We start from the raw sequence: 15,802 nt of genomic DNA on the forward strand, positions 1-15,802 counted from the left end.
ACGATAAAACCACACTTCAAAACTACTTTCATTCACTTTGTCTCACCATATGTTTTATTTTCCGATTCATTGTCATTACTGCATTACTGACGACTCCTGAAAATGACGACACCACACCAATTTTATGACAAAGACGATGACTTCAGCTTTAACATTGTAAATTTTCCTTACTAATGTAGTACTATTTATTTTCTACAATCAACTGCTTATGATGTTTACGTTTCGCATGCACCCTTTTTGTTACTTACGAGGGTCGACTGGAGTTTCTATTGTGCATTACTTCGGGCATGATGAAAAATGAAGCCTATTTTCTTTTTTAAAACAACTTTTTCACTTAATTAATAAAATATAACAAAATTAAGAAATTGTCAACTTCTATTACTTATGCACCAATATACATTCGTCACCTGCATACAAAATTCATATATCTCAGTTGATTCGATACGCAAGAGCATGCTCTACGTATGAACAATTGAACAATTTCTATAACGAGGCAAATTATTGACAAACAAGTTGATGAAACAAGAATATCAGCAGTTTCGTTTAAAGGCATCATTTCGATAGCCGATATAATGACCTTGTCAGCAAATACAATTTATCATTGAGTCAAATGCTGACTGACGTTTTCTAGACTAATTGTTAGTCCATTATTTATACATTAGATTGACGACAAAAATTCCGTTATTCGTTATTTTACGATCATGACAAGGAGCAAACGGCGGGTCATACCGGTCGGCAGGGGATACTTACTCTTTCATGGCTCCTGATCCCACCTCTGATGTTGTAGAAGTCCGTGTTTACGCTGCTCCTGTTTTGTATTGTTTTATGGACCTTTTATTTTAAATACTGTTGTTTATCTCCATATATTTCATATATCTAATTTTTAAAACTTTTAAAACTCATAGGTAGATTGAAGTCGCAATAGCGTGGTTTTGATGTTATGTTAAACTGAAGCTCTAAAAGAAGAGGCAATAAAATGTTATAAAAGAAAAAAGTATTAAACATATGCTATTGAAATTTTTTAAAACATAAAAAAATTGAGAATCTCTTGATCATTTTTATCATTTTTTAAAAATAATAAATCATTCGTATACATGTACTTCATATTTTGTAATACTACCTAACCCCCCCCCCCCAAAAAAAAAAAAATTTTGCTAATTTTTGGCTTTTTGAGATGACCCTCTGGAAACAATAATTTACAATTTTGTGTTCCTTACATATAATGTACAATATAGTATTACTCATCATATATTATAATTTAAGCAAAAAGAATTTGAGTTATTTACTTTAAACTTCGAAAAATTTGCACTTTCCTATTTCATCCCATAAAAGTTTATATCATCTCGTTTGTCATAAAGCTTTGTTTCTAGATTACCATCAACTGTTTTTGAAATAAAGGACGCCGAGTATAGTATAAAAAAGTGTGACATTACTTTTCGTTCAACCCTTCACTATTTATTCAGTATGACATTTTTTTTTTGGTTTAAACATTTAATTACTGTAACGAAAGTCCGTTTAATAATATAAACTGTTTACATTGTAAATGATGCACTTAACATCTGTGAAGCTAGAGGATTACATCCAACTTCATTCAGCTCAACAAATAGTGGACTGTTTTCAGATTAATTTTTTAATCTGTAAGTTTTACGTTATTAATATTTTAATACAAAATTCAGGTTTGGTATACCGTATAGCGGGTGCCATGGCGCGTGTAAACTTTGGCGTTTTGCCTTCTCAAATGAAAGCCTCGGAACCTTCCAATCCGTCTTCCTTTCAAAGAACCAAGTCTTTCATTTCATAGCTGAATATTTTTTACCTTCACAGCAAAATGTTTATCTTTTTTATTAATCTCTAAAACCTATTTGTTAATCTTTAAAAAAAATACTATATTTACATGATTATTGGTAAGAATTGTACATGTTGATTGCTTGAATTTAAAATACAAGTACTAGTATATGCTTGAACCTCAAATATAAAGGGGAATTAATTATAATTGAATGGGTATATTTTTTTCAATTATATAATTAACAGGATATATTTTTTTTTAATTTTAATTAATTGTTTTAGTAAAATTTTTGTGTGTATTGTTTCGTTTGGTTCATCCTCAAAGAAGTTAAACATAGATTATAATTTTCCAACTTTTCATTTTTCAGTATTGATGTAGACTATAAATCAATGAACTCTAAAATAAAAAGTATGATTCTGTTAGAATATGTTAGAAAAATTCTTTACCAAAACCATATTATCTATATCTTTGTGTTCCGTCCAAGAAGTATTAAAATCTTAACTGTTTGATTGATTGATTGTATACTGTTTAACGTCCCTCTCCAGAATATTTTACTGATATGGAGACGTCACCATTGCCGTTGAAGGGCTGCAAATTTAGGCCTATGCTCGGCACTTACGACCTTTGAGCAGGGAGGGATCTTTATCGTGCCACACCTGCTGTGACACGGGGCCTCGGTTTATACGGTCTCATCCGAAGGACCGCCCCATTTAGTCGCCTTTAACGACAAGCAAGGGGATACAGAGGACCTATTCTAACCCGAATCCCCACGGGGTTAAACTGTTTGAATCAAAACGGCTATTTTTAAGTTATTTGACAGAGCCACTGTACCAAAACTTGGGTCAATCTTAGCTATGTCTACTCGTCAAAGATGCTCACTCCTTTGTGGCACCCCATCCAACTTCCAATGTTTTTAGAAGTCGGTGGTTTCTAAATTCCAGACTTGTATTTTTTCAATGGATTTCTGCAATTTTTTAAAATGCCTATTTGCAGCTTTGTAAAAATGACCTTGAGCATGTTGTAATTACCCATTTTAAAAATTTCACTTTCTCTGCTTAGAGGAAATCTTATGGAAATTAAATGTTTCTCAATTAGAAAAATATAGATCCTTCTAATATTTCTTCTTACTGTTACATGGTCTTAGAGAGGATGGACTACTTGACAAAGAAATGGAAGATGTGGTACAAGTCCCTTGACGTCAATCATGACGGAAAAATCTCACTGGAAGATGTCGAGGAGTCCCGAAATAAGTTAACAGAGCTACACCATCTTCTGGGCGACAAGGCAGAGACAGTCCGAACGAACGTGGAAAGCTGGTGGACAACGTACATTCTCAAAGGTGAACACCAGTTAACTGAAGAGCAGTTCCTTTCTAATTTAACGACCGCTTATAAACAAGACAAGGCAGACTTCAAGGCGAACATACAGAGTTGTTTCGAAACGATTCTTGACGTCATTGATACAAATAAAGATCGCTTCATCGAACTCAAGGAATTCATTTATGCTTTCAAGGCGTTCGGTCATGAGAACGAAGAACTTGTAACAAAGACCTTTAAACTTTTTGATAAGGATTTGGTGCCTCTGCATGAGATGATAGCAGCCTGGGTCCAGTTTGTTACTGATGACGACAGCTCAAAACGAAACATCATCTACAAAGTCTTCCAAGCCGGAGTTTAAACCATAGATATGACGTATAGCATGACGTCATATCCGCTTTTCATATAGAGACAAGAGAAATCAAAAGAAAAAGTAGCTTTAATGTCCATCCGGATTTATCTTCCCGATTTTACTTGCTCTAACACTCTGCTATGTTATCGGCTGGCAAGATGATAAAGAACTAAGAATTTTCCTCTTCCTTTTTCTCTCTTTCTCTCTTTTTCACTCATCTCCTTTGCTCTGCTCTCTAATTTGCCATGATTTATTTAAATAAATTTATGATAAGCTATTACTTTTTTATTTCATTATATATATTGATATGTGTTTAACGGATCAGTGTGTGTTTCTTTATTTATATTTTAATTAAGAAGTACTGTTAAGGCTTCCCATAGCTTTAAATGCGTTTAAAACGTAACACTGCATTGCTAGATCGATTTTTAGGCGGAAGCCTCCTATTACATTTGCTCTGTTGACCTTTCGACCTCTCAAGATGTTTGCCCCGTTTCATGGTACTCTAAACGGATGTATCTTAAACTAAGGGCAGACAACCCGCTAAATCATATTCGACCCCCTTCCCAATCTTCATCGTTATTATCATATCAAAAAGCCTGTGTTATGGCGAATTTATTTTAACAATTTATTTTGATTAATGTAAAAAGGTCCAATAAAAATAATGGCCTAATAATAGAACGAATAGTTATTATTTTAGTACTCCTGATACGTTTCACGTTTGAGAGAAGAACGAACGACAACACATACGTTAATCAAATCGGGTTCAACATTTGATTAGCACGGGGTCGTGACGCGATCTTAAGAAATACTACGAGGGACAAAATAGTTCAAGTAGGTAATTATGTTTCAGAATTAATGACAGGTACATAGCTCCTGAGGAACTAATATTTTCAATAATCTTGTATAAAATAGAAGAAAAGAGGTATGTAACTCCTTTTATCAATTGTTTATTTATATATATGTACTACATTCGCGTAATAATCTAACACAGACGATTCAGCGTGAAATTACTGTCAACAAACCCACGTGGAGCACAAATGATTTACAACAATTTATGGTTGAATGGAAGTGACAGGCCTTCTCTTCAAAATAAGCAAGGTAACTCACGCTATGTGATTATCCTACCTTTATTGCCACCTTTATCTTTTATTGTTTTAACTTGAAAATGTCCCCTCCCTATGCAGGCATGCTTTAGATATCATTATATGATAGCTGTTATGGTCGGGTCTTATCGAAGACAAACGAACTGGTACTCTATAATTACCATGATTACATGCCTGGGAGAAATTATTTGAGGAATTATCATGCCGATTTGTGTATACATTTATATATCCTTTCTCATTTGATGTAAATACATGAGTGTTGAAGAATGGGCCATTTTAAACTGTAAAATTTGGACAGAAATTAAGACGCAAGCATAAGAACTACATTTTATTTTAGTCTGAATAGATGTGTTCCTACAGAGGTAGCTAACAGAAAATGGTATATAATTAAGATTGAATTGTGAATTTGCTCTGTGTCACCTCTAAATGGCAGGAGAAAACTCAACTCAGGACAACCAGAAACACTTTTCCGAAGGTGAGAACATCAAATTATTATATTTCTTGTGAAAATTTTTTCAAAAGTTATGATACATATTTTTGATAGCATAAAAAAATTAATGATTTTGTTATGATGGCAAAAATGAACCGAATACTATTTTTGAAAATATATTTTGACATTTCTTATTTTTGTTGACTTGAGTATTTTCTGTTCATTTTTTTTAAATACATTCAAATACATGATGAATAGTAGGCTTTTGAGAGAGAAAAAAAATACAAAAAAATATTAGGGAAGTCAAATCAGTCAAAATTTAATAATCACTTACTCTAACATTTCCCAATTGAATACACAGTTACACGGTAAAATGTAGATGAAAGTTTTATCTTGAGCATAGTTAAATTAAGCTCTGTTAACCTACAAAGCTGATTTTATCATGTTTATCAATGTAATACATGCACAAATAATTATCAATTCCATTGGAAACAATTTTTGGTACTAAAATTAGTTATCAAATAAAACACAAATGCACAATACACTCAAAAATTACAAAAGGTTGTTTTAATTGGATCTATTTGACAAACTGCTGTGTACACATGTAGGTTATATAACTAGAGAAAGAGAGGGGACTAATGTTGTTGGTCATGATCGCTAGTCTTATATCATTCATTGGTTGTTTCCAGTATACATACACTAAACTTACTACACAAGTTGACTTTCAGCAGTGTTGAATCTTTCGTTATTTCTATATACCCACTTCACTCTTGAAGTCCGTAGAGTGGCATTAATTTGTATGCATGTCAGATAACGGATAAAGGATAAGGGATAACGGATGTTTTACAGCTAGGTGTAGATGAAGACATGCTAATTACCATTTGCATGTTTTAGTTATAATTGATAAGTTTTTGATAAAAATGTGTACCTTGAAATAAGAAATAATATACATCTGAGTAACCGAGTACTTATTTTCAGTATTCGATACTTGGATGTTGGATCGAGTACCCGGTAAAGATGACTTCCCTTGAAAATATATTATTTTAAAAATATATCATAAAAGGTTATTTGAAGTCCTTGATTTCATTTAGTCAGAAAGTCGGATACATTTTAAAATAATTTTTGTTAAATAAACATTATGAGATATTCTTAATTTTTTTTTTCAATTATACACTTTGTAGAAAATTCTGCCAAGAGACAGTTGTGAGGGAAATGGTGTAGATAATCTCCAGAAAAGAAATCAACACTGATATTGGAATGTATGTACCAATATTTTACAATCATCAAAGACAAATTTACCACAGGAATAAAAATAAAATTGTCTGGCTTTCAAGGACTTGCCGTGGTAGAAGCTCTCCTGAAAAAAATGTCCATTTATTGTGGATATCATGACACGGGGTTCACCTGTCATCAGCATTAGAGACTTGTGATTTGTTCTACCTGGGCCATACGGGTATTGAATGAAAACAATTCATAGAACCACAAGCACATTGTAAATCTATGCAAGGTCTTCTATGTATTTTGCATCCTTATTTAATTAGCTGTTTTATAACAAGACTTTGTTTCACTGGTACTAAAACTTAATACACATAAAAAAAACCAAAAAGCAGTTGTGATATTTATTGTTTTCTATTACTCATTAATACTAATTTTTGTGTAAAATTTTATAATTAATATCTATTTCTTGTTCCCCAAAAGCATATCTTACAAATTTTATGTATTGCAACTTGCATTTCGATTTTAACTTGTTATACTTGACAAACACTAGAGGTACTGTGAGCAATGGGCTCACTAAATGATTACCCCCTCCCATATAATTATAATGGAAAAGTCCGTGTTTGCTGTGGCCGGGAAACCCAAATTATGTGTCGGATCCAAAAGTAAAATAGAAGGTGCACAATGGCAATATGTTATAAAGATTCTGTGAAGGTTTCATTAAATTTCACTCAGTGGTATAAGGGCGTTGCGGATAAGAGATGAGTACCCCAAAGCGTAACAGATGGACGGACGGACAGCTAGACGTACATAAGGACGGACGGACGGACATACTGATTACAGTATACCCTCCCTCTGTTCAAGCGGGGGGTATAATAAATGTTTAAATGTTCATATCAAGTGCTATTGACGTCACTTATTTTCATGTCTCCGCTTCAAAAGGGAAACATATTTTTTATTCTTGTTCCTTGGTTTCAATGCTACAATCCATCAAAATATTTATAACCTCCCCCCTTTAAAACAGATCATGCTTCAAATATGTGTCATTAAAGTTTTGCACATGAGAACTTGCAATCAAACTTCCGCCTATCAGTACTCTCAGTACTTTGATAATTTTTATTTTTAAGTTACAATTGTATATAAATAAATACGGCCAATTCATATAGAGAGTTCCCTAGCTATACATGTATATAGACATATTTGTTACGATAGCACATGACCTCGTTGATCACGTGACGGTCATTTTTACCTTTTTGATGTGCTTCACATGAGTCGCTTTGGCGCAGCCCTATAACACAATAATTTGTAACTTTTTGTCATGTAAATAAAATAGCTGCATCCTTCAGAACCCGAAATGTGTTTGGGAAAAGTAATACTATTGCTCTTGTACAATTTATTTCAAAATCACTTCAACTTACCGACAAATCTGATGGTATTTTCCACTCAACATTGACATCTGGTGAAAATCAAAACCATCATACATTTTTCCCAAGCAATATCTAGTTGGAGAGAAAATTCCTCTAAGAAATTTTCACAAGAGACCTCAAATTAATCCTCATTAATCATCTCCGCCAGGCTCTTTTTCACACATATTATGAATGCTGCCTATATCCATGGGTATAAAAAAGGCAAATATCAAACGTATATTCTCATACATATTTTGAACACGCTGTCTTTTAAACTAGAGAAATGACACAAAATCATCTAGTTTTTTGAAACTTTATATGCAGATTGAAATACGGTGTAAAGTTTGACACTCTCCCCATCAATACTTCTTAAGTTGGCAGTGACTTGACGTCATTTTCAATTTGGACGTCATGCATATGTAGTTGAGAGAAAGCATGTACAGGGTACACTGCAATATTCTTTGGGAAACCTTATCATACATACGTATGTAATCGGCTGCAGATATTGATGTTCAATGTTTTATTATCTGTAGACATTTTAGGTGCGTATTTGAAGTACACATTGCTTACACAGCAAAGGTCGGCATTGAATCAAATGACATTTTAAAACTAAATACATGTACATGTTCCTTATAACAATTTTTTTTAACAATATTCAAAAGTCTATGCTTTCGTAAAAGGAATATATTGATAGGGCTATTTGTCTTTGGATGGATTGGAAATTTTTTTTGAATAATATGGTAAAAACTTTAAAATACATACAAAACGGACCTATAATGTCTTTCTCAAATAAAGTGGATATTTTTTATTCTGATGCAATTATTGAATGTGACATGTACCCGTGAATTATTAGCCTCTGGTTCAATAAATGGCAAATTTGAATCCCAATAACAATGATAGGAACAACCAAAGGATAATTATAGAGCCGGTCATAATAGATCTGGTCATCATTAATCTTATGGAAATACTACTCAAAAGACAATGGTGATAGAATGGAGACAGATGTAGAAAACTCCCTTTATGCCTCCTATAACATTGTAAATACAACGACGAATTAGCAGTGGTTAAAGATAAAAGCCAGTGCATATAAAATTTAAAATCCTCAATGAATAGGAGACCATGAACAAAGAGCAGGTTAATTATTCAATAATTTAACAAAGAAAGAAGGAAAAAAAACCATTCTTCTATTCACTTCCCCTCGATAAAACATCATCAACAACAACAACTGTTACAACAACAAAAAAAAAAACAACGCTCGTATAATTTGAACATTTGATTAAATGTAGTCCAGGACTTAAAATGCATTACAAAAAATGTATTTTCATTCTGAGGACATCAACGAATCTTAAATCAAGACTTAAGATGAACACCTTTTCATACGTAAAAAATATTTTGTCGATGTGTGAAGTTTCATTCCATTGATTAAATTGAACTCATGCTAGCTAATGTCAAAAACAACATGTTTTGTTACTATGGAGCATTGTTAATAACACTGCAATGTCAAAACAACGTCGATAAAGTTTCTAAAATGTATTCTGCCTTTTCATTTCATAATGGTTTGTAGCGTCTTTTCCGACATTTAAAACGTATCTTTAACATCTGTAACCCAGTTGGCTTACAATTGTTATGAAAATTATCAGTCAACATTTGACATAATGATAATTTTTTGTGATGACAGACCATTGTATTGACCAAAGAACTTAAAATTGATGCTTTTAGATGAAACTGTTGATATTCTTCTTGTATCAACTTGTTTGTCAATATCTTGCTTCTTTCTAAAAAATGTTTCCTATGAAAAGTATACATTTACGTATCGAATCAACTGAGATAGATAAACCACATATGCAGATGGTAAAGGTACACTGCTGCAAAACTAAGGGAAGTTGACGATTAAAAGTTAAAGTCATCATGTTTATCATAAAGCTTCTTTGTTAGATTAGCATTAATGTGTTCTACTTGTTTTAAAATATCCCAGTATGAAACAAATGTATCAGACTCTGTGGTATCTTCACTTTCAACTTCACTGGGATAAGTCGTGTCGACTAATGAATGAAAATAACTACATGTATTCTGTATTGATAAGACATCATCGATATAGTTAAATGTCAAGTTGAAGGCCACGGCAAATAATTTTATTTTTCTAATGCTTAAGAAATTCAAAAATTATGTTCCATATGTAGAGAATAAATGGTAAAGCAAATATTTTATTAAGCTAAATATGATTAAATGTCGACCCTCGGTCCTTACAACTTTCAGTCAAAAGTTTGAAAGAAATATTAATAATATTGTCACACAGATTGTTTTAAAAAAAATGCAGATATCTAATATTTTTTTTTTACATGATTTCCGTTCCATCGCCATGTCAACATCAACAGTGCAAAGGCATTTATTTATGCGTCATAAGTTTGGATAGAAATCATTCATATAGTTTCGAAGGGGTTATTTCAATTAAAGTTTTGTAAAAAAAAATCGTATGAGAGAAATTGAACATTTATGATTGTATGATTTGATATTGACTTTATACACTGAGTGGAAAATGTGTATATTGGCGAGGCTTACTCAATCTCAACTCGTTGAATAAAGCAAATCACGTTATATAGATATCCTCTATGTATCTGAGTATCTAATTAACAACATCCATGAGGGTTTTGGAGACCTGGTATTTAAGAATCTATTGGTATTCCCATAAGTGAGCATACACTGCCGCCTTGTCACACCAGCGATGTGCTTTTTGTCAAACTCAGGAACTAGCGGTAAAAATCCGTCGACAATTCACTGTGTATATAATGTCCTTACATATACAATTCGTATGAAAAACGTAAGTTAGCATTTAACGAGGCCGAGTCTAATTCGAGTGCGCATCACTTTGCACAGCTTTTTAATTTCATGCAGTCATTTGTGTGACAGTACATCTTTGATCATTATTTTGATTTTAATACATAATTAACATTATCTTTAACTCCTATTGATCTGAAAATGTGATTTTACGAAAATAATTGGAAAAAGAACGTTGGAATGGCTCTAACAACGTCACCATTTTCGGATTTTGGAAGCAATGCACGACGCTGAAGATTAATGACGGATGACTCGCTTGTATGTTCAAGACGTCCATGGATATTATACTAAAATCGCATGACAGAACTTCCCAAGAAACATACTAGCAATCAAAAAATGGCTAATTTTACCAAAAAATTTTATGCGCCGATAATTCATCTGCAAAGAGAAGTATTTATATCGTAATATGGAAATTTTAGAGGTATTGGGTTCCGAAAAAAAATTAAGTAATTACTACCTAGACCAACCTAGATGGTGAACATTTTTGAAATTTCACAATTTGGTGACTTTTTACATAAACTTTCATATACTTGAATGAAAAAGAAATCCCTAGGGCAGAAATACAAAAAATATGGGAAAATTGTGAAAATTTGGCATTTTCCAACAAATTCCCATAGGGTACAATAGTAAAATTTGACAACTTTTGAGATGGCCCCCTAAGAAATCGGGGTGGTAATCATTCGAATCTTTAACCCGAAAACAATAAATACAGCAGTAAAAATTAATTCTCATAAAATTATCAAAATCCCTAGGGCAGAAATAATTAGACTCGGCCTCGTTAAATTAATGATAAATTGTATTTTATCTTGTGTTTTGCTTTGTATCAGCCGTAGTACTTACGAAATGGTTTTTAAACGAAACTTTTGATTTTGTTGTCAATAATATATCTCGTTTTAGAAATTGTTAATACGGTGTGCATGCTATTGCATAACGAATCAACTAAGATATATAAACCCCGTGTGCAGATAATGAAGGTATTATGCTGCATCAGTAAGAGGAGTTGGCAATTGAACCGTTTAAATTATCTCGTTTGTTGTTAAATTGCCATTAACACCGATAACTGTTTTTGAAATAAAGGACACCGAGTATGGTATACAAAAGGTTTGACTTTGCTTTTTGTTCAACCCTTCACTATTTATTCATTACGACAGTTTTTTTTGATTTAAACATGTAATCCCTGTAATGAAAGTCCGTTAAATGATATAAACTGTTTTCATTGCAAATGATGCACTTAACATCTGTGAAGCTCGTAGATTACATCCAACTTCATTCTGCTCAACAAATATTGGACTTCTGTTGTTTTCCGAAGATTATTTTCTAATCTGTAAGTTTTAAGTTATTTATATTTTTTAATACAATATTCAGGTTTGGTATCGTACATATTCTACTACATTATACTGCTTTTTTTAAGATACATTTTATGACATAAAGACAATTGAATGTGTATATTCTTTTGCAATTATTTAATTAACAAGGTATATTTTTTAGTTAATTGTTTTTATTTTTTGTGTGTGTATTGTTTTCTTTGTTGGTCCTTCACGAATTTAAACATAGATTATATGTACAATTTTCCAACTTATCATTTTACTGTGTTGATGTAAAATTTAAAACAATGAAATCTAAAAATAAAAGTAGGATTCTGTTAAACTATGCTCACCAAATTGGACTTGTTTTCTGAATATTATTGTCTTAATCTGAAAGTTCTGAGTTATTTATATTTTTAATATAAAATTCAGGTTTGGCATATGACATAGTCTTCTACACCATACATGTATATGTTTCGCATTTTAGATGCGGATTTTTCTATTTCATAAATTGAATAAATTATTTCTTTCTCACGTGAACATTAATCAGAATGAAATGCCTCCCAACTGTGGCAAATTTGAAATAGGCGGCACAGCTCTAAATTTTATTTCCTTTCCTAAAAGTCTTCAATCTTTTTGAAAGTGAGAGCCCCGGAACCTCTCAATCCATTTTCTTTTAAAAGAACCAAATCTTTCATTTTATAGCTGAGTATAATTTATTTTTAAAACAAAATACTTTTCTCTTTGATTGATCTTTTGAAAAAATACTATATATTTACATGATCATTTGTTGGAATTGTACATGTTAATTGCTTGAAATTTAAAATACAAGTACTTAGTCTAGTATATGATTGTAGGAGTGTGAACGTCAAATGTCATGCTCACAATGTATAGGGGAATTGATCATAATTGAATGTTTATATTTTTTCACACTCATTCAATTAACGGGTTATTTTATTTTTGTTTTTACTTAATTGTATTAGAAATATTTTTAATTGTATTGTTTGCTTCGTTCATCCTCCACTAAGTTAAACATAAACTATACTGAAAGGAAAAAGAAACGCAGGGTATCATAATATTCGAAAACCTTTTGACCGCATGACCGAAAATTACGAAAATTGGTCAGATGAGAAATTAAGTTACCTTGCATCTAAATCAGTGTTCAGAATTATTCAACCATGAAATGTATGACGTCATGCAGGGGAAACGCTAAAAAGCCCAAAACACGTGAAATTTGATGACGACGAGTTTGTCAACAAATCTTGTTGCACCATTTGATGCACCTGAGGTATACACATTGTTTTTCAATATTTAGAGACGATGTGAATTTCTTGCAATCTTTGTACAGTTTATGGAAGTTCAATGGGGTCTGATTTTCGATTTGCCTAAGTAATGAACGAGGCAACAACGGTTATCCAAGCAGTTTCTTGTAAATTTTCCCCCATAAAATTTATTACCCGTTGTCAGAGAGGGCCTAGAATGGTTTTCAATCAACCGTGACGATGACGTTAACGCGAAACGGAGTCATGTTCCGAGCGGGTTATTCGTCCTGCCACCTCTTAAATCGCAGTCCTAATACCACAAAACCCGCCTTGTATACAGTAGACTATTATAATCATTACATTCACACAAATATATGAAAGAAAACAATTCTGCAATTTGATTGTTTAAACATGTCGATTTACAGTTGTGTTCCTCTCACTCGCGCATGCGCGCGTCGCATGACTAATTTTTTGGCGTGGTTACCCATGTCAAATGTATCCAGGGTTTGAAAGATACTCACTTTGATGAATTCCATGCAAAGGAGAAATAACGCTCATGATAGATGTACAGGAGAGACATTGAAGATAATGAGAGATTTCGATTTTCACTTTTGGTGGGTACCGGCATATGAGCTTCAATAACTTAAGAATTATTAAACAAAATCAAATGAGATTTTGGTTATATCTTTTTGAAAGATGATTGTAATAGTTTGATAGGAATACTTAAAAAAATTGAAAGAAAAATAATTTTAATTTACCTCAAAAGTTTACCCTGCGTTTCTTTTTCCTTTCAGTATATATGTACAAATTTCCAACTTTTCATTATGCAACTTTGGTGTAGAATCTAAGACTAGGAAATCTAGAAATCTATTAGGATTCTGTTAAAATATGCTTTAAGAATCCATTACCAAAACCATGTTATCTATATCTTTGTTCTCCGTCAAAGAAATATTAAAACCTAAACTGTTTGAATCAAAACGGCTATTTCTAAGTTATTTGACAGAGCCACTGTACCAAAACTTTGGTCAATCTGAGCTATGTCTGCTCGACAAAGGACGCTTACTACTTTGTGGCACCCCATCCAACTTCTGAAATATCTCTGATGTTTTTAGAAGTCCGTGTTTTCCAATTTGTATTTTTTAGTGGATTATTGTAATTTTGTGAAGTGCCTATTTGCAGTTTTGTAAAAATGACCTTGGGCATGTTGAAATCACCCATTACATGTAACAAATGTCACTTTCTCTGCTCAGATGTAAACTTGTGGAAATTAAATGTTTCTCAATTAGAAATTAGAGACCTTTCTCATATTTTTTTCTCTATATGTTTTAAGAGAGGATGGACTATTTGACAAAGAAATGGAAGATGTGGTACAAGTCCCTGGACGTCGATCATGACGGTAAGATCTCACTACAAGATGTCGAGGAGTCCCGAAATAAGTTTACAGATCTACATCATCTTCTAGGCGACAAGGCAGAGACAGTCCGAACGAACGTGGAAAGCTGGTGGACAACGTACATTCTCAAAGGCGAACACCAGTTAACTGAAGAGCAGTTCCTTTCTAATTTAACGACCATCTATAAACAGGACAAGGCAGACTTCAAGGCGCACATACAGAGATGTTTCGAAATGATTTTTGACGTCATTGATACAAACAAAGACCGCTCCATCGAACTCAAGGAATTCATTTTTGCTTTTAAAGCTTTTGGCCACGAGAACGAAGACCTTGTAACAAAGACCTTCAAACGTTTTGATAAGGAATTGGTGCCTCTTTGCGTGAAATGGTAGCAGCCTGGGTCCAGTTTGTTACTGATGACGACAGCTCAAAACGAGACATCATCTACGAAGTCTTCCAAGCCGGAGTTTAAACCATAGATATGACGTATAGCATGACGTCATATCCACTTTGCATATAGAGACAAAAGAAATCAAAAGAAAAAGTAGCTTTGATGTCCATCCGGATTTATTTTACTGATTTAACTAGCTCGAAGGCTCCCCTATGTTATCGGATAATAAGATTATGAACATACGATAAGCTAATGCTTGTTTATTTCATTATTTACATTAATATGTGCTTAACTGATCAATGTGTGTTTCTTCATTTACAATATATGTGATCGTCTGTAGATAAAGATGTTCATTGTTTTTATTATCCGTAGACATCTATTGTGTGTATTTTAAGTACACATTGCTTAAACAGCAAAGGTCGGGATTTAATCAAATGAAATTTGTAAACTTTAAAATATACGAATTTTTTCTCTCGATTTTCAAAAGTCTATGGTCGTCCGCGTGGCCCAGTTGTTAAAGCATCTGCTCTAGAGTCGCGAAGTAAGGGTAGATCCTTATGTCGCGGCTCGAATTCCACTGTGGGACCTAGAGACCGGTCCTTCGGATGAGACCGTATTAACCGAGGTCCCGTGTCGCAGAAGGTGCTGGCACGAAAAAGATCCCTCTCTGCTTAATGGCCCTAAGTGCAGAGTATAGGACAAAAATTTGCAATTCTCCACCGGCAAGTGGTGGCGTCTCCACATGAGTCGACAATTCTCGAGATGGACGTTAAACAATATACAATCAATCAATCAATCAAAAGTCTATGCCATCAATAAACGAATATACTGATAAGGTTATTTGTGCTTGAATGCATTGTAAAATTCTTTGAATAATATGGTAAAAACTTTGAAATACATACAAAACTGGCCGCCTATAATGTCTTTTTCAAATGAAGTAGATTTTTTATTCTGATGTAACTACTGAATCTGACATGTATACGTGCATTGTTAGCCTTTGATTCAATAA

At 32.9% G+C, this 15,802-nt stretch overlaps 1 protein-coding gene and 1 pseudogene across 1 annotated transcript; both read left to right on the plus strand.

Annotated features, from left to right (window-relative positions):
• Positions 1-1,400: 1,400 nt before the first annotated feature.
• Positions 1,401-15,145, plus strand: LOC134280872 (sarcoplasmic calcium-binding protein-like; annotated as a pseudogene).
• Positions 2,936-3,463, plus strand: LOC134280856 (sarcoplasmic calcium-binding protein-like). Its single transcript, XM_062763301.1, has one exon. It carries the CDS (start codon positions 2,936-2,938, stop codon positions 3,461-3,463), a length of 528 nt encoding a protein of 175 aa, XP_062619285.1.
• Positions 15,146-15,802: the final 657 nt, after the last annotated feature.

This window comes from Saccostrea cucullata, unplaced genomic scaffold, assembly GCF_032062105.1.
Source record: "Saccostrea cucullata isolate Sc308-1 unplaced genomic scaffold, CSIRO_AGI_Scuc_v1 ctg2582, whole genome shotgun sequence".
Taxonomy (NCBI): domain Eukaryota; kingdom Metazoa; phylum Mollusca; class Bivalvia; order Ostreida; family Ostreidae; genus Saccostrea; species Saccostrea cuccullata.

Excerpts from the sequence above, each read along its gene's own strand:
- LOC134280856 (XM_062763301.1), top strand. The coding sequence starts at position 2,936 with ATGGACTACTTGACAAAGAAATGGAAGATGTGGTACAAGTCCCTTGAC.